We start from the raw sequence: 20,197 nt of genomic DNA, 5'->3' as shown, positions 1-20,197 counted from the left end.
AAAATCAATACTGCGACAGTCAGTGCTCTCCTGAAGTCACCAATTCCTGATTCACCTAGACGTTTCCTGTTATTTTCTACCCTTATGATGTTCTTAAGAACAGGCTTGACCTTTCATCTTTGTTCTTCAATTAATGCATAGTCAAATAAGAATTATAACCAGCAATCAAACACAGGCCCTTCCAAAGCTGCACTGGTTATAGCTTCTGAGGTGTCATCATCACTTCCAACTGAGTTGCTTGTTTAAGTATTTATAGATCCCAGTAGAAGCATTTACTAATGTTGCTTTTATTCCAAATCACATTCTGAAAACAAGTGCATATCTTCTGTGAACATTTTACAGTACCAATCAGAAAAAAAATTCAGTTCAAAGAGCCTGGCAAGTATGGATGATGAAGCTTCTGAATTGATCAGTGACCTTTTTGTAAAATGCCCTTCATGAATAAAAGGTCCCGTCCAAAGTTTTCAACTGATGCTCAAACATTTCAAGAACAAAAAACAAAGACTCACATTTAAGGAAACCATTTACAGATAACTTCAAAAGTTTGCCATTTTTAGCACTGGTCGAGTAAAATCCGTGATCTTGCATCTGACTCTTGAATGCTGAACAGATTGAAAATCTAATAGGCAAATACTGCATTCATTTTCATCAAGCAATTCAGTTCATTACGTTGGTCCTGTACCACAACAGTGCCCTTGTGAATACACTGCTTCACTACAATTTCAGACTAAAAACAAGTGGCTGATTAAAGTACAACCAGGGTAAAAAAAGCAGGCCTAGCAAAAGTTATGTAGAGCCAATCTGAACATGTCATTTGTGCAGATCCACTTGTCATTATCATTTTTCAGAAGGAATAACTGATGAAATCCCATCACTGGGTCATCGTCCACCTATGGGAGACAAAAGATTTGAATCACTTTGTCAAGGTTACATACTGGAACAAATTAAAAGGATGTTTACAAATAACATGTAACGACTTATCAGGTCTGTACAGTACTTACTATTTAAAAACTTATTCACTATTAAAAGGAGAATGAAACATAGGATTGGGTGTCAGCTGTGGTTCAATTGTAGCACTCTCGCCTCGGAGTCAGAAGGTTGTGGGTTCAAGTCCCACTCCAGAAACTTGAGCACAAAATCTAGGCCGACACTCTAGTGCAGTACTGAGGGAGTGCTGCACTTTCGGAGGTGCTGTCTTTCAGATGAGACATTAAACTGAGGCTTCGTCTTCCCTCTCAGGTGGACGCTAAAGATCTCATGGCACTACTCGAAGCAGAGGAGGGGAGTTCTCCCTGGTGACCTGGCCAATATTTATCCGGCAACTGACATCACTTAAAAAAAATTATCTGGTCATTATCACATTGCTGTTTGTGGGACCTTGCTGTGTGCAAATTGGCTGCTGCGTTTCCTACATTTACAACAGTGACTACACTTCAAAAGTACTTAATTGGCAGTGAAGCGCTTTGGGTTGTGAAAGGCACCATATAAATGCAAGTCTTTCTTTTTTTTTCTTCATGGCAGCTGCACAGAACAGACTTAGACTGCAGCAAATGATATAGCAATGCATAAAAGATGTCAATTTAAATTTCCTGAGCAGTATGGAAATACAAAATACTCTACATTCACTGTAAGCTTTCCATTTTAGGATGGCAGGTGCAGATTGTTCATCTTTCATTTAGACTCATTTTATTTGCAAAGGGTGACAAAGCAAAGGGTAAGAAAGCAAAGGGTAAGAAAGCAAAGGGTAAGAAAGCAAAGGGTAAGAAAGCAAAGGGTAAGAAAGCAAAGGGTAAGAAAGCAAAGGGTAAGAAAGCAAAGGGTAAGAAAGCAAAGGGTAAGAAAGCAAAGGGTAAGAAAGCAAAGGGTAAGAAAGCAAAGGGTAAGAAAGCAAAGGGTAAGAAAGCAAAGGGTAAGAAAGCAAAGGGTAAGAAAGCAAAGGGTAAGAAAGCAAAGGGTAAGAAAGCAAAGGGTAAGAAAGCAAAGGGTAAGAAAGCAAAGGGTAAGAAAGCAAAGGGTAAGAAAGCAAAGGGTAAGAAAGCAAAGGGTAAGAAAGCAAAGGGTAAGAAAGCAAAGGGTAAGAAAGCAAAGGGTAAGAAAGCAAAGGGTAAGAAAGCAAAGGGTAAGAAAGCAAAGGGTAAGAAAGCAAAGGGTAAGAAAGCAAAGGGTAAGAAAGCAAAGGGTAAGAAAGCAAAGGGTAAGAAAGCAAAGGGTAAGAAAGCAAAGGGTAAGAAAGCAAAGGGTAAGAAAGCAAAGGGTAAGAAAGCAAAGGGTAAGAAAGCAAAGGGTAAGAAAGCAAAGGGTAAGAAAGCAAAGGGTAAGAAAGCAAAGGGTAAGAAAGCAAAGGGTAAGAAAGCAAAGGGTAAGAAAGCAAAGGGTAAGAGCTACAAAAAGTATAAAAAGAAACTTGCAAGGGATATCAAAATCAATAATTTTTTTATCATTATATAGGAAAAAGAGGGTGGTCAAGAGCAATGTGGGCCCCTTAAAAACTGATAACGGTGATACTGTAAATGAAAATAAGGAAATGGTGGTCATATTAAATAATTACTTTGCGTCAGTATTGACAATTGAGGAAGAAAATAGCATGCCAGACACCCTAAGGAAACTAATTTTGAATCATGGACAGGGACTCACCATAATTAATGTAAGCAAATTAACAGTAATAAAGAAAATAATGGCACTAAAGAGTGACAAATCCCCAGGAACAGATGGTTTCCATCCCAGGGTTTTAAAGGAAGTAGGTGAAAACATTGCAGATGTCCTAACTATAATCTTCCAAAGTTCTCTCGATTTAGGAACCTTTCATTTAGATTAGAAAATGTCACATGTCACTCCGCTATTTAAGAAAGGTAAGAGGGGGAAACCAGGGAATTATAGACCAGATAGCCTAACATTTGTTGTTGGGAAATTACTTAGAGTCTATAATTAAAGATAGAGTGACTGAACACCTTGAAAATTTTCAGCAATTGAGAGAGCGAGCCAGCATGGATTGGTAAAGGGTAGTTCATGCCAGACAAAACTGATTGAATTTTTTGAAGAGGTGACTAAAGTAGTGGACAGGGAAATGTCTATGGATGTTGTTTATACGGATTTCCAGAAGGCATTTGATAAAGTCCCTCATAAGAGACTGTTTAGCTAAAGTTGAAGCTCATGGAATTGAGAGCAAATTATTGACCTGGTTAGGAAATTGGCTGAGCGGCAGGAGACAAGAGTAGGGATAATGGACAGGTACTCAAATTGACAGGATGTAACTAGTGGTGTCCCACAGGGATCTGTGTTGGGGCTCGACTATTCAATGTATTTATTAACAGCTTATATGATGGGATAGAGAGCCACATATCCAGGTTTGCCGATGACACAAAAATAGGCAGCATTGTAAGCAGTGTAGATGGAAGCATAAAATTAGAGAGATATTAACAGATTAAGTGAATGGGCAAAATTGTGGCAAGTGGATTTCAATGTAGGCACGTATGAGGTCATCCACTTTGGACCTAAAAAGAATAGATCAGAGTACTTTCAAAATGGTGAAAAGCTGGAAACAGTAGAAGTCCAAAGAGACTTAGGGGTCCATGTACATAGATCATTAAAATGTCATGGACAGGTACAGAAAATAATCAAAAAGGGTAATGGAATGCTGGCCTTTATATCTAGAGGACTAGAATACAAGGGGGTAGAAGTTATGCTACAGCTATACAAAACCCTGGTTAGACTACACCTGGAGTACTGTGTTCGGTTCTGGGTACCGGACCTTAGGAAGGAATTATTGGTCTTGGAGGGAGTTCAACGTAGATTTACTAGAAAGATCCCTGGACTCCAAGGGTTAAAATACATGGAGCGATTACACAATCTAAGGTTGTGTTCCCTGGAATTTAGTAGGTTAAGGGGTGATTTGATCGAAGTTTTCAAGATATTAAGGGGAACTGATACGGTAGATAGAGAGAACCTATTTCCGCTGGTTGGGGAGTCTAAGACTAGGGGATATAGCCTAAAAATTAGAGCCAGGACTTTCAGGAGTGAAGTTAGGAAACACCTCTACACACAAAGGGTGGCAGATGTTTGGAACTCTCTTCCGCAAACAGTAGTTGTTACTAGCTCAATTGTTAATTTTAAATCTGAGATTGATAGATTGTTGTTAACCAAAAGGTATTAAGGGATGTGGGGCTAAGGCCGGTATATGGAGTTAGGTCACAGATCAGCCATGATCTCCTTGAATGGTGGAACAGGCTCGAGGGGTAAGGCCAACCCAGTCGATCTGGACTGGATTGAAACCCATGACACTATCAAAAGCAGCATGTGCAAGTTACTATCACTATAAACTGACCATTACACAAAAAAATTCAGTGCAAATCAGGTATTCTAGATGCTCTCTGCAATTGCTATGGGAAACCTTTATTTCAGAAAGTGTTCTGGAAATAACCCTTAAAAAATTTTTGGACTTTTAGCAGAAGCATGAATATCAGGGGGAAATCTTTAAACCAGTTTTTTTGGGGAACTTCCAGAAGGCATTCAATAAAGTCCCTCAGAAGAGACTGTTAGCTAAAGTTGATGCTCATGGAATTGAGGGCAAATTATTGACCTGATTACAAAATTAGCTGAGGGGAAGGAAACAGAGTAGGGATAATGGGCAGGTATTCAAATTGACAGGTTGTGACTAGTGGTGTCCCATTATCAGGGGGAAATCTTTAAACCAGCTTTTTTGGGGAAAATTGCATGCTTAAGCATATGCTCTGCTCATTACAGGCAGGGGAGCATACATCTCCAAATAATTGTTTAATTGTGTCAAGTTGAGTAAAATCAAAGCAGGAGGAAGTTTGTAGAACCTACCCAGGATAATACACATTGAATTATTCAAACATATTCTTTATGACCAGATTACTGTCTCCTCCTCTTAATTCAAAGTTGCTAATTCAAATTAACTGATCTAAAAAAATTGGCACAAACAAAATGAATCAGAAACAGATATTAAAAGTGAAATAAACAGGATTGATTTGGGAAAAAATTTTATCCCAAAGCTTTTGCCCCCCCAAAATTTTTACTTTGGAGGATGTTTTCCACTTTTACAAACTGGTGCATAAATCTCATCACTGACTGCAGCCAATAGAAATACTTCACTTTTATGCTGGACGACTTTACTCTTTAGCTTGTATTTAGCCTTACTAGCAGAAAGGGGCCAGTCAGGATACACCTGCAACAATACTTATTTAATGTCGCTCAAGTGGTTTAATAGCCATTTATCGAGTCAAAAAACAGCAGAGGACATTAATCCAGCTCCAGACAGTGGAAAATGAAGGTACAGCAACAAATTTGTAGAGCCTGGTTCAATGACACAGCCATTTCTGGAGTTTGTAGATTCATGGAATTAGAACTAGGTATCTGTTTGTGTGTATAATTAACCTCAGTTTTGAGTTCAGAAATAAAGGATAAATTACAACTCAAGTTTAAAAATGTGTGTTCATCTTCTGGTTGTTAATTGAAAATACTTACATTTCTTGGTTATTTCTGGCCAGCTTTGTACTTGTAACTATTTAAACATCCAAGCTTTGACATTTTGCATTTCCCACAAAACATAATGAAATTGTACAGTTGAGCAGTTCACCAGGGCTTTTCAACATTATACCACTCTTCTGAGTGCTGCTCAGCTGATTAAAGTGCCAGCGAGAGCAGTTTAAAAGCTCAATGGTAGTTAGGAAGATGTTGCTTAGCTGTTGGAGGAGTCTGCCCTCCTGAGCAGATCTCTCCTACCAAAGGCAACACTGAACCAGTTAATTTAACAATTTCTGCCAAAAGCCACTTTGAACAGATACTCAGCCATAGAGTTCAGCTGTTCCGTCATTGAATTAACTCCAACTCAGTGGCTGAACCAATTTCTACCTGGTCATTTTAATTTCCCGCGGTGGGAAACATGTTAAAGAATGCCTTAAAAGCAACAAGGATATAGGAAACATGTTAAAGAATGCCTTAAAAGCAACAAGGATATATCGACCTTGGAGGGGATGCAGTACAGATTCACCAGAATGATACCGCGACTAAAGAGGTTAAATTACAAGGACAAGATTGCAAAGACTAGGCTTCTATTCCCTTGAGTATATAAGATTAAGGGGTGATCTAATGGGGTGTTTAAGATGATTAAAAGATGTTAGGGTACAGAAAAGCTATTTCCGCTGATGGGATTCCAGGACATGGGGCATAACCTTAAAATTAGAGCTAGACCGTTCAGGGTTGATGTCAGGAAGCACTTCTTCACACAAAGTAGTGGAAATCTGGAACTCTTTCCCCAAAAAGCTGTTGAGGCTGGGGGTCAATTAAAAATTTCAAAACCGAGATTGATAGATTTTTGTTAGGCAAGGGTATTAAGGGTTACGGGACCAAGTCGGGTAGGTGGAGTTAAGATACAGATCAGCTATGATCTAACTGAATGGCAGAACAAGATCGAGAGGCTGTTCACTCGTTTTTGACGACGGAAAATGGACTAGCGCAGTAAAGGAAAATACAAAAAGGATGGTGTTTTAGCTGATCTCTCAGTCTTCCACCAAGTTTAAACACCCATTTCTGCTGTTGAACACAAGTTTGTGCCCACACTTCTATCAAGTTACTAACCCGAGCCAAGCCACTGTAGAGAGGTAATGTCCCACAAAGAAATCCACCCTTCCCGAGCAATTGCCCCCACTCACCTTAAGCTGACCTACCACCATACTAAGAACACAGCTGTCTGGTGCTGGTTGATGGTCCTCCGCAGTTATACTATGCTGAATTTTCTGGAATGGTAGGCTCTAGAGTTAAAAAAGTGACAAATAAAGTTTAACTTTTTGCTTCAGATTCAGCCCCCATTGTAATCAATAACCAAATCCATTACCAATAGGAGAGCCAAAACAGAAATTGTGATGCGGCAAGTTTCCAAAACTTGAGAAAAAAAAAGTAGCCAGTTCAAAATTCTCAAATAGTATATACTCCCGCAGCTTAAGACATAAATATCTTGCAACTGACTTGAATTAAAGGGGCTGCTTGCCAGTGAAAAGTAGTTGATGTGTTCAAGTGACGTCGTTAGGCTTATGTAGCTTAATGGTGTCAATAAGCCATCAGAAAAAAGGGCACTTAAGCCAATATGCTTTAATGTGTACAACACTTGGGTCATCCTGCAATCTGGGCACTCCCAGGGAACCAGGGAAGAGCAGCATTGCAGGAAGTGCATTTTCAAGAAATCATGGACACGCAACCCCTGGGAGCACCAACTCATGGTATCACCCACCCACTACCATATCCCATGGTTAAGCCTTGCCCAACATGGCGAGTGGCACACGCTATAGTCCACCAACACCACAACATTTATCTTGGAAAAGAAATACCCCAATTCTTTCAGAAATGTCTCAAACAGGCATTCTGAGACTGTTCCTTATCAGTATCACCCAACATATCACTGACAAAAGACTTTCAATGGGGTGGGCGACAAGGTGACCAGCGAGATGGATAAGAATTCCTTACATAGACCCTGGAGCTGGAATACACATTCCTGATAAAAGCTAAGATTCAGTCATGTATTCCCATTGCTACTACCTCCTTCAAGTCACCACTTGGCCAAAATCTTTAAAGAAAAAAATAAGCATGCACGTTGGATTCTCCAGCTTGATAGAATTTCAAAGTCGTAGAAAGCAACAATCTGACCCACATATTCTGGAACAAACTCCAGCCCCTTCTTTATTACACCTTCAGACTCCAATGCAGCTGATATACATATTGCAAAAATCTGAACTACTATGAGTTTCTGGGCTCAATAGAAAATCATTTTATTAGTTGACTGAAGTCATAACTATACATGCGCCTGAAACAGAATCCTATTACCTGCTCTCAGAAGGGCAGCTCCAAAAACAAGTTGGTGGTTCTCCAAGGTCATTACTCCAACCCCCATCCCCAGAAGATGCCTTTAGGAATTCAGCACAGTATCCATGCCTGCCTTGGCTCAGTGCTTGCACTCTCGCCTCAGTCAAAAGGTTGTGGATTCAAGCCCCACTCCAGCGACTTGAGTACATAATCTAGGCTGGCATTCCAGTGCAGTACCGAGAGTGCGCTACACTGTCAGAGGTGCGGTCTTTCAGATGAGATGTTAAACCAATGCCCCATCTGCACTCTCAGGTGTCCTGGCCAACATTCAATCCTCAACCAAAACCACTAAAACAGATGAACTGGTCATTTATCCCATTGCTGTTTGTGGGACTGCTTTGCGCAAACTGGCTGCCTCATTTTGCTACATCACAACAAAAAGTACCCCGTGGGCTGTGAAGCACTTTGGGGTGTCGTGAAAGGAGTTATATAAATGCAAGTTCTTTCTTTATTCTATCTTGACATTTGCCAGGTGACAAAGTGGAGTCCACTCCCTCCCAGCAAACTAGTTCATTAATGTTTTCCATCTGTGTAGCATACTCTATCGTCCTGTCCAACTTCAATGCAGGCGGGTCCCTACTACGGTTGACATCAAACTAGTATAATACTTTTTTCTAGCCCCTTGTGCTTATTGAAGAACTCTGGATTAGTCAGCCATTGACACTATCTCAGAGCAACTCTTTTAATCATGACTGATGAAGGGCTTTAGCCAACGAGAAATCTACTGAGAATAATTTGTGTAATTGCACACCTTTGTGCATGAACACAACCCCCTGATCCCACATAATCTCCCTCATGATCTACTTGATTGCCCTGAAGAAGCTTCAAGTAGACCTTAATAAGCACACTGGTTTGGCCAAGCACCTTCCTTCCCTTCAGTTATTCTTATGTAATGGTTGAGTGACTAGAAGTCTCCAGCTTCAACCCATTTCGGGCTTTAACACAGAGGCAAGGAATACTTTGGCCACACCATAGTGTTCATCTCATCAGTAGTCAAAGAGACAAAGTCCGAGACTTAAGCCACAAGAAGGATATTGCTGACCACAAAACGTTTTGGTACGACCACTCAGCACAGAGCACAGCCACTCTGATTTAGCAGTCGTCACTTATTGTGGGGCCACCATCAACCCAAGAAAGCAACAGGGTGCCACTCTTGGCTGACCAGTAGTCCAAAGTTTCTCCAAGGACATAACAAGCTACTCATAAGTATTTGAATAATTGCTGTACCATTCTAAACCCCATGCCAAGGCCATGAAATTGGTGAACCTTGGAAAAACAACAGAGACCAATGTTAAAAGGGGTTTGCATCACCTTTGAAGCTCCAGGCCTGAAATATTCCAATCACTCAAAAGGAAGCAATGGACAGTTAGGAAATCTTTCCGAATGGCCACCTAGGGACCTACAGTCAAAGGTTTTCCAGAATTCAGCACCTTGCAGTTTCCGAGGAACATGGCTTGTCAGATTCATCCAAGGTATAGATCCATTAAGGAGTTTTTTTGACCTAACAAGGTTAGCCGAATACACCCACTTCCACTAGGTCCTGGTCAACAATCTGAGGCACACTACAAGCATGGTTTGTATCTGGGACCATAGTCCTTTCAACCACATTGTGACCACAAAACCATAGACAGCCATCTTTGCATTGATTTCCTGAAATGCAATGACATAAATCCATTACCGGGAAACAAAAAAAGTCACATTTAAAATTCCAGGTGGCGAAGAAGCTAGACTTTTCAGAGGAATCCGTATATTTTTATTAGATCCTTATTTTGAGATATGTGGTCTTAGTTCTCCATTTCCATAGAGACTATGCATCATAGTGAAGCAACATCTGAGCAGGCATCACCAGATTTTTTTTTTTTTTGAGTGATGTTGGTTGAGGGATAAATATTGTCCGGGACAGTGCCATGGGATCTTTTACATTCATCTGAGACAGGGCCTTGGTTTAACGTCTCCTCCAAAAGATGGCACCTTGCAACAGAGCAGCATTCTCTCAGTACTGTACTGATATGTCAACCTAGATTATGCGCTCAAGTCTTTGGAGTGGAACTTCTGTTAAGATGAACTAATATTCCTGTTGATCTGAAGCACAATAAGAATTTGCTATAATAGATCTAGATGAAAATAAGTTCATTTGGGATTTGGCTTGAAAACTGTTCCATTCACAAAGTTACAAGCAATAGCTCAAAAGTGACCAATTGCTAGCGGAAAGTATGGCTACCGGAATCAGGAAACATATTTCAAAAGACACAAGTCTTACCGACCTGATCATACTAACACCCTAAGCTAGCAGGGCATCTACAACATTACAACAAAGCAGGAAACATACAACTGCAGAATCCAGAGGTGAATTAGAACAGAAATTAAAATGGTGGAAAACATGGGCCAAGTGTTTAAACCAAGACATTTTCCAGCATGTGTCTAAATACCACACTGTGAAATAGTCAGTTCCACCATCACAGTAGCAAGCATAGAGTGTGTTAATAATAAGATACACAATATACAACTATGATATACATACAGCTATTTTCTCCATTATTGCAGCTTTTCCTTGGAAAGGTTGCCCTTCCCATGTTAAGCAGGAACAATCACTCTGGAAATGAAAAAAAGATTTAAAAATTAGTTACACTTTATAAAGAGCAGATGTTTACAACCTTTTGACAGGACATCTTCATGCACCTCAAGTTTTTGTAATGGTACTAGTTTTTTTCCCCCCTTCAGAGCCGATAATCAGCTCCACTGTAAAAAGTTATGTGCGCGAGAAACAGACATGTCTTACTCCAAATGTGCGTTCAAAGGCAAAATGGCTAAACTAGGTAATTATAGACTAGTTAGCCTCCGTCAATTGTAGAAAAACTGCCAGAGACCCTAATAGAGAGATGTTATTGAGTACTGAAAGGTTCAGGTAATCAGGGATAATCAACATAGATTTATACAGGTTAGGTCACGTTGAATTAATTTAATCAAATCGTTTGAGGAAATTATCACGTGTATGGACATAAAGAATGTAGTATATATTTGGACCTCAAAAAGTATTTGATAAGAGTGATACACAAGAAGCTTTTTATGAAGATTAAGGTTCATGGTATTACATTGAATTTTACAGCACAGAAAGAGGCCATTTAGCCTCTCCTATTAATTCTACTGCTCCTCCTCTCATGACCCATCTCTCTCTAATTTCCCTCCCATTTCCCCCATGCCCTTTCCAAGCACATCTCATCCCTAAGACCTACTCCTCTGTTCTCTCCATAGGTGCTGCATGACCTGGAGTGTTTCCGACATTTTCTGTTTTTTGTTTCAGATTTCCAGCATCTACAGTTTTTTTGCTTTTTATTAGGCCACGGAAAGCTTTGCCTCAAATGACTATTGAGGCCAAGTCAATCATGACATTCAATGGGGAAATTATATAAAACATGAAGAAAAATATTGAAGGGTACAGGGATTAAGAGTAGATACCAGCAGAGGGGAAGCTAGCATCGACAAAGTGGGCCAAATGGTCTCCTTCTGTTCCAAAAGTTCTATGATTCTAGGTCTCACAAAACCCATCAAATTGCTGGGAGCTCAACCAGCCGTTAGAATTTGAACAGAGGTGACATGGGACAAGTCAAGTCTTTCTGTAACATAATGCATCTCTTAAGCAGCAAGCAGCAGTCTCCTTTTACCATTACCAGGTTTCCTCGTCAGAAGTACTTCATCATACTGTTGATAAATACCGGTCCTGTTCACCAGATGGCAAACTGCTCAAGTACTGTGCTAGCGTGACAGCAGCATCCACAATACTTGTCTTAAACACAGCAGGAACAGAAATACAACTGCTCAACAGAAGCTCCTAATGCCAAACTGCACATACTTACATACAGAGTCCCCAGCTGTGTTCGGTCTACATCAAACTGTTGGTAATAGTGCTGGACAAAACCTCTACCAATCTGCTCCCACAATGGGTGTTCAGCCATTCTGATGCCTAATGGTGAATGATTCAGTCCTGTGAAAGAGAAGGTGGTAAAGTGAGATTATTGCTTTCATCAACCAACTTTACCAGAACACTATAGTTAAGAAGCTGTTAGCAATGCAATATTTTCTATTTGAGTGTTTGTAGTAAACGTTTTGTGCATTTAATTTATTTTATTTACTTAAATCAGATCACCTGATCTATCCACAGCCCATAAAGGAATAGGTTGTGTACTCTCAGACATTGCCAATTATGCTCTGAATGCAGCCGCCAACAATTGCAGAAGATGAGACAAGATCTTTGTCCAACCTCCACAGTGGTGATTTCCAATAGCAACACTGTTAGGTCAGGAACTCAACTGAGCACGTGATGGATCGTCTCAACTAACGGCATCCCACTGCATACATCCACTACGGTCGCCAATCCTCCCTGATTGTCCGGTAATCTCCAGGAACGGAAGATTGATCTCCCCAGGCACTGCCGCTAGCGACCCTGGATAAAAGGTACTTTGCACTCGCAGTTGCCCATGTACTTTTACTTCTCCAATGACACTTTTCCCGTGTTCCGCCCCAACTATCACACCTGCCTCCCTGGAATCGAGGCTCCACAGTTACAGCTGTCTTGTCTTCTGTCGACAGGTTCTCCTCAGCCATTACTTGCCTCCTATTTCAATCAGCGGCCTTGAATTTCCTCACAGCCGGTCCTGCCCTGCCACCATAACCATTACTGTGGTGGACGGAATGGGACCAGCCATGAGGAAATTCCAGGCATAACCTAATAAGAATTTCAACTCTATGCCCGAGTGCAGGCTGCAACTGAAATTATTCTGAATGTAAACATGTGAAAGGGCTTTTTATAATACAATCTGATCTGACTATTGGTGTACATGCTCAAAACACTATTCTAAATTTGTCTAGTAAATGTACCTGTGACGTATGTGCGAGGGCCCAGGATCCAATTTAGAGTCATTTTAAAATGCCCACCTCATACTGTTCTGTTCGCTATAAAAACTTCAAGGATAGAAACTGGTTGTGTACAAAGGTTGCCCCCATGGAATTGCCCTAACTGGGAGAGCGCATTACAAATAGTGCAGCTCCTCTCAATTAGCCTAAAGATTCATTTGCTGAACCTGGGTTAAGGTGCCACAGATTATGCAGTCATTATCACATTGCTGTTTGTGGGACCTTGCTGTGTGCAAAATCAGCTGCCGCATTTCCTACATTACAAGTGACTACACTTCAAAAGTACTTAATTGGCTGTAAAGTGCTTCTGGGAGTCCCATAGTTGTGAAAAGTGTTATCTAAATGCAAGTTCTTTTTTCTTTCTTTAAGGACAGGTTAATCAGGAATCCAGATCCCACCACTGATGCAGAATCTCAGGAATACACTGGAATATATTGCATATCTTTAAAGGAACATATAACATTCATCTTGATCAAGGCAGATCAGAAATACAGAATTGCAATTTTACTCAGCCACAGTCAGACCTTTACTCGAAACCAGCAGAGGGCAGGAGAAAGAGACCAACCAAAGCGAGAATTCACCCCAAGAAATTGCGCGATTGGCGAGACAGTCTAAATATTTTCAACATTAATTATATTCCTTACAAGGTATATTTTTTTTAAAAAGTTAATTTTCAAAGAGTTTGCTAGGAAAGAGGTGCGAAATTGCAAAGGACAAGTTATCGTAGTCCCAACAAAAGCGAACTGCATACCAAACCTAACAGCGCGCCGTTTAGTGACGTAATCAACACTCCAGTAAAGCACAATCACCGACTGTTAACCACGGGGTGCAAGTTGCCAGCAGCTTCCTAGCGGCATTTGTCCGGAAGCCAGCTTCACTGCATTTCGCACGAGTTTTAGTTCAGCAATCTTTAAGTACATCGTAATACCTTTCACATCAAACTCGGTTATGCAAATATGCAGCATTCTCACTTAAGACTAGTACACATTCATACTTTCTAAACGGGTAACAAAAAAAAACTTTAATTTTCATGCACGAAGTCTTCCAATTCAAATAGCACCGGTAAAACAAAAGAAAAACAAGGTACCCTCTTTGCAAAAGATCTGACAAAAAAGGGTAAAACGTTGAAACTGAACCTTGTGGCCGTGACAACACGTCTGAAACAAATAAGAGGTTCTTTTAAAAAGTCTCCCGAACGCATGGAACGAGCTGGAGCTAGTCACTGAAAGCTTTTCAAGTGATCGTTTGCAACTAAAATCCGCAACACACAGAAAGTGCAAGACGCAAGACTTGCACTTTACTGAAAAGTAGCCAGCCGCCAAATCTGCACATGAAGTATTGCACTGCAACTTCCAACAAGGCCTCGTATTCATCCCCGAGGGAAATTGAGGGAGGGAGGATGGATGGATGGATGGATATGGGGGGGGGGGGGGGGGGGCAAGCGCGCACACACCAACCACAAAACAAAAGTTTTACCAGCAGCCGCAGACACTCGCTTTTTGCCAAAGACCTGGGAATCCGACCTCGTGCCCACTGACTCTGGAACCCCAGCCCAGCGCGCGCTCCAGGCTCGGCTCCTCTCCGTCACGCGGCACCTTTCGTAAGGCGCGCGCTACAGCGCCGAGCGCTCCGCCCAGGGCAGCGCCGCCCAGCGCTCGCGGCAGCCGTCTTGTCCATCAGGGTGGGTGGCATTGTAAAGCCGTCTGCTTGATCAACAAGGCGGGGAGTCATTCCTGCAGATTTTAAAATTGAAACTTTTTGCAAATCGTTACATAATTACAGCCGGGAAAGGGTCATTAGGTCTATCTTAACTCAGCCATCCAAAGTGAGCCTAACCGTAGGGTTACCAACTCCGGTTGGACGTGTTCCTGTTGGTTTTATGGCATGACCTCCAGCCTCTCGCCAATATATATTTATAACCAATAAAGGACAGCGTTCAAATCAAATGGGACAATGTTTTTCATGCACACTTGTGATTTTTCTCCTTGGTTTTTTTTTATTCGTTCATGGAAATGTGGGCGTCGCTGGCGAGGCCAGCATTTATTGCCCATCCCTAACTGCCCTTGAGAAAGTGGTGGTGAGCCGCCTTCTTGAACCGCTGCAGTCCATGTGGTGAAGGTTCTCCCGCGGTGCTGTTAGATAGGGCGTTCCAGGATTTTGACCCAGCAACGATGAAGGAACGGCGATAAATTTCCAAGTCAGGATGGTGTGTGATTTGGAGAGGAACTTGCAGGTGGTGTTGTTCCCATGTGCCTGCTGCCCTTGTCCTTCTAGGTGGTATAGGTCGCAGGTTTGGGAGGTGCTGTTGAAGAAGCCATGGCAGTTGCTGCAGTGCATCTTATAGATGGTACACACTGCAGCCACGGTGTGCTGGTGGTGGAGGGAGTGAATGTTTAAGGTGGTGGATAGAGTGTCAATCATGTATGCTGCTTTGTCCTGGATGGTGTTGAGCTTCTTGAGAGGTGTTGGAGCTACACTCATCCAGGCAAGTGGATTTATGTACTCTTGCAGCAGTGTCCAGGAGATTAATTTTTAATTCTTGGAGACTCCAGGGCAATCCTAGAGGATTGGCAACCCTATTGGCATTTAGGGGGTAGGTGACAGAGATTAGGGATAATGGGCAGGATGTGACTAGTGGTGTCCCCCAAGGATCTGGATTGGGGCCTCAGCTTTTCACTATATAAATGATTCAATAAAGGAATAGAGAGCCCAATATCCAAGTTGGCCAATGACACTAAGTTAGGTGGCACATAAATAGTGTAAATGGGAGCAGAAAGTTGCAAAGGGATATTGGTAGATTAAGTGAGTGGGCGAAACTGGCAGATGGAGTTCAATATGGGGAAGTGTGAGGTCAACCACTTTGGACCTAAGGAAGACAGATCAGATTATTTTCCAAATGGTGAGAAGCTAAGGACTGTGGAGGAACAGAGAGAATTAGGGGTCCAAATACAGAAATCACTAAAAGCTAGTGGACAGGTACAAAAAATAATTTAAAAGACTAATGGAAATTTGGCCTTTATCTCAAGAGGGGTGGAAGTTATGTTACAGCTTTACAGAGCTCTGGTTAGACCCCATTTAGAGAACTGCATTTAGATTTGGGCATCGCACCTCAGGAAGGATATATTGACCTTGGAAGGGATGCAGTGCAGATTCACCAGAATGATACCGAAGCTAAAAGAGTTAAACTATGAGGACTGGTTGCATAGACTAGGCTTGTATTCCCTTGAACATAGAAGATTAAGGGGTGGTCTAATTGAAGTGTTTAAGATGATTAAAGGATTTGATACGGTAGAGAGAACCTATTTTCTCTGGTGGGGGAGTCCAGAACAAGGGGGTATAACCTTGAAATTAGAGCTAGGCCATTCAGGGATGATGTCAGGAAGCACTTCTTCAGACAAATTGTGGTGGAAATCTGGAACTCTCTTGCCCCAAAAGCTATTGAGGCTGGGGGGGGGGGGGGTCAATTGAAAATATCAAACTGAGATTGATAGATTTTTGTTGGACAAGGGTATTAAGGGTTATGGAACCAAGGTGGCTAGATGGAGTTAAGATACAGATCAGCCATGACATAATTAAATGGCGGTGCAGGGGCTGAATGGCCTACTCCTGTTCCTATGTTCCGATCCTAACGTCCTCCCGTTGTATCTTTCACTGTTTCTTGAATAATTCCAGATTTCTTCCCTCCACTGCCCTATCTGGAAGTTTATCCCACAGGATCATCACTCTTTGTGTGAAGAAGAATTTCTTCATATCAGCCCTAAAATTACCATTTACTAGTTTGAATTTGTCTCCCCTAGTTCTATTACATAGAATCTACAGCACAGAAACAGGCTATTTGGCCCAACTGGTCAATGTCAATGCTTATACACCACACAAGCCTCCTCCCACACTAATTAGCTCTTCCCATCCTGACCCCGTACCCCTCTATTCCGTTATCCCTCATATATGCATCCAGCTTCTCCTAAATGCATCAATACTATTTGTTTCAACCACTCCATGTGGCTGTGAGTTCCACATTTTCACCCGTGTAAAGATATTCCTCCTAAGTTCTTAATTTGATCTGTTAATGGGAAAGTCCTCCTAAATTCTTCTTATGATCAGTTCTACATCCGCAGTTAATTTAAAGTAATATTTTGAGTTAACTTTTTCCATACACTTAATAATCTCATACCTCAATAAGACCACCTGTCAGACGCCTCCATTCTAGGCTGAAAAGTCCAAGTCTAACCAACCTTTCCTCATAACATAAATCCCTGATGTTAGAGATCAGCGTAATAGTTCTTCTCTGCATTGCCTGCAACGCTTGAAAGTTTCTCTTGTTTCTTAGCGACCAGAAGTAGACGCAGTATTCAAGATGCGATGTATCACCACCCTGTCCAACTTATTATTCTATTGTTTTTACCATAATAATGGCTCTGTTGATAGATGCTCTGCATTGGTTGAACATGTTTAGAGAGAAAAGAAAGAAAGAACTTGCATTTATATAGTGCCTTTCACAACCTCATCTTAAAGCACTTCACAGCCAATGTAATACTCTTTGAAGTGTAATCATTGTTGTAATGTAAGGAAATGCAGCAGCAAAACTGCGCACAGCAAGGCCCCTCAAACAGCAATGAGACAAATAACCAGATAATCTGTTTTTAGTGATGTTGATTGAGGGATAAATATTGGCCAGGACATTGGGGAGAACATCCACCCTCCCCCCAGCTCTTCTTCAAAATAGTTCCATGGGATTGTTTACATCCACCCAAGAAGGCAGATGGGGCCTCGATTTAATGTCTCATCTGAAAGACTACACCTCTGACAGTGCAGCACTCCCTCAGTACTGCACTGGGATGTCAGCCTAGATTATATGCTCAAATCATTGGAGTGGCGCTTGAAGTCATGACCTCTGACTGACTCATGCAATGTTTAACGGTATACTCATATTCTCTCTCTGCACAATACTGTCCCTGATAATTGTTTTGGAATAAGTTTGGTTGTTTTGCGAGGGAATGTAGGTGGTGAGGTGCAAACACAATCCTCAGTGGGTTAATCCGATTCCATGTTTTCTTTCTCCCACCATTCCGAGAGAACAGTCACAGTTAAGTATTAATTAAAAATGAAATTTGAGCTTTGTTATGCCAGGCGGTGTTCCTTTTTTTTGGACAGAGGGAGGGAAGGGACTATCATCATGGAGCACAATCTGTTTTCTTTTAAAAGTTTCCACAGTCCCATGCAGCGATAAGTGAGACTGGAGCTCCGGGGCGATGACAGCAATCCACCATGGTGTTTTGCTCTTCATATATGCTTTAAGGACAAGGCCTGGGTGTGGGCTCAGGCCAGCAACCAGTAGAAGACCCAGAGGCCGAAGGTCACCCAGTGGCCAGCCCAGCTCAGCTCCTGCCTTTTCTGGATAGTGAATCCATGCCGTATCCTTCTTCCTCCACTTGGTTCTCCACGTCAATGTCAAAGAACCAACCCAGGGAGATCAGGTGGAAAATGCTCAACACCCCAAAGAGGATGTTGGTCAGACGGACCCAGGGATTAATTTTATTGTGTTGCGTGCCAGTTCCCCGGCATCTCCTGAAGAGGACACAGCATTGAAAGTGATGGCCATCTTATTTCTCAGCACACGTTTCACGTACACGATGAATCTGAGAAAGGAGAGGACTGTTCCACAGTGGAAACAGCCTGTGCAGCAATGCACTGGGGCGTAAGTGACGAGGATTGTAGGAAACATCCCCAAAGTTAAAGCATTTTTAAACACATACAAATTAAGCCAGTGAGACATCGGGATGTTGCAGTTGGTCACCACCAACTCCCATTTCCCATTGTCCTCTTCTTCAGTGTAGCTGTGCCCTACCATTGTGGTCATGGTCTCGGATAGGAAGCCCAAAAAGTAATTACTGAAATGGAAGGAGATTGCCTTGTCGTAGGCTCATAACTACCTTTTCAGCAATCTGTCTCTGTAGACTGTGATGAAATAGGGAAAGAGGTAAGGGGCAACACATGTTGAGATGGCAAGTCTAAGACTCCAGGCCTCTTTCAGCTTCATTATTAGCTATTTCAATACCATTCATGGAGGGAGTCAGAACCCTTGTGAACTGTGGTAAGCCCCTGATTTTGTAGCAAGTTGTTGATACAACTGGTCCAGTTAAGCTTTTGGTCAGTGGTGACTCCTAAGATATTGAAGGTCAGAGGCAGGTGGTTGGGCACTCATGTGGCATGAATGTTACCCAATCCTGAGTGTTGTTCAGGGCCTGCTGTAGGCTGATATGAGCTGCTTCATTATTGAAGGAGTTGTGAAGTTGCTGAACATTGTAGGATCATTGGTGAACAGCCCTACTCCTGACCTTATGTTGGAGGGAAAGTCATTGATGAAGCAACTGAAGATATTTGGATCAAGTCGTTGCTTTGAGGAACTCCTGCTGTGATGACTTGGGACAGTGATGATTAGCTTCCAATAACATCCTTAGATATGGGGGTGGTGCCAGAGGACTGGAGAATTGCAAATATTACACCCTTGTTCAAAAAAGGGTGTAAGGATAAACCCAGCAACTATAGGCCAGTCACTTTAACCTCAGTGGGGAAACTTTTAGAAACGGTAATCCGGGACAGAATTAACAGTCACTTGGATGAGCGTGGATTAATTAGGGAAAGCCAACATGGATTTGTTAAAGGCAAATCGTGTTTAACTAAGCTGATAGTTTTTTGATTAGGTAACAACGGGGGTAGATGAGGGCAATGCAGTTGATGTGGTGTATATGGACTTTCAAAAGGCGTTTGATAAAGTGCCACGTGGTAGGCTTATCATCAAGATTGCGGCCCATGGAATAAAGGGGGGCAGTAATAACATGGATACAGAATTGGCTAAGTGACAGGAAACAGAGTAGTGGTGAACGGTTGTTTTTCGGACTGGAGGGAGGTGTACAGTGGTGTTCCCAGGGGTTGGTGCTGGGACCACTGCTTTTCTTGATATATATTAATGACTTGGACTTAGGTGTATAGGGCACAATTTCAAAATTTGCAGATGTAGTAAGCAGTGAGGAGGATAGTGATAGACTTCAAGAGGATATGGACAGGCTGGTGGCATGGGCTGACACATGGCAGATGAAATTTAACACAGAAAAATGCGAAGTGATATATTTTGGTAGGAAGAATGAGGAGAGGCAATATAAACTAGAGGGGCACAAATCTAAAAGGGGTAGAGGAACAGAGATCTGGGGGTATACATGCACAAATCGTTGAAGGTGGCAGGGCAGGTTGAGAAAGTGGTTAAAAAAGCAAACGGGATCCTGGGCTTTATAAATAGAGGCATAGAGTAGAAAAGTATAGAAATCATGATGAACCTTTATAAAACACTGGTTCGGCCACAACTGGAGTATTGTGTCCAGTTCTGGGCACCGCACTTTAGGAAAGATGTGATGGC

The 20,197-nt window shown here is 41.9% G+C and overlaps 1 protein-coding gene and 1 pseudogene across 1 annotated transcript; both read right to left on the bottom strand.

Moving 5' to 3' along the window:
- Nucleotides 1–271: 271 nt before the first annotated feature.
- On the bottom strand, nt 272–14,381 carry LOC137333196 (nuclear transport factor 2-like). Its single transcript, XM_067997381.1, has 5 exons — nt 14,263–14,381; nt 11,730–11,857; nt 10,397–10,468; nt 6,672–6,770; nt 272–890 (listed from the first exon to the last, which is right to left on the bottom strand). The coding sequence occupies exons 2-5, from the start codon at nt 11,826–11,828 to the stop codon at nt 777–779; spliced, it is 384 nt and encodes a 127-aa protein (XP_067853482.1). The 5' UTR covers nt 11,829–11,857; nt 14,263–14,381; the 3' UTR covers nt 272–776.
- Nucleotides 14,382–18,102: 3,721 nt separating this feature from the next.
- Nucleotides 18,103–18,823, bottom strand: LOC137331976 (protein-serine O-palmitoleoyltransferase porcupine pseudogene; annotated as a pseudogene).
- Between the last annotated feature and the right edge of the window lie 1,374 nt (nt 18,824–20,197).

This window comes from Heptranchias perlo, chromosome 2 (genome assembly GCF_035084215.1).
Source record: "Heptranchias perlo isolate sHepPer1 chromosome 2, sHepPer1.hap1, whole genome shotgun sequence".
Classification (NCBI taxonomy): domain Eukaryota; kingdom Metazoa; phylum Chordata; class Chondrichthyes; order Hexanchiformes; family Hexanchidae; genus Heptranchias; species Heptranchias perlo.
The sequence above is the reverse complement of the archived record's forward strand: the minus strand, read 5'-3'. Positions and strand labels throughout refer to the sequence as shown.

Coding starts and splice junctions, on each gene's coding strand:
- LOC137333196 (XM_067997381.1), bottom strand. CDS start 11,828: ATGGCTGAACACCCATTGTGGGAGCAGATTGGTAGAGGTTTTGTCCAG. Junction 10,469..11,729: donor CACAGCTGGGGACTCTGTAT/GTAAGTATGTGC, acceptor TTTCATTTCCAG/AGTGATTGTTCCTGCTTAAC. Junction 891..6,671: donor TGGTGGTAGGTCAGCTTAAG/GTGAGTGGGGGC, acceptor TGTCTCCCATAG/GTGGACGATGACCCAGTGAT.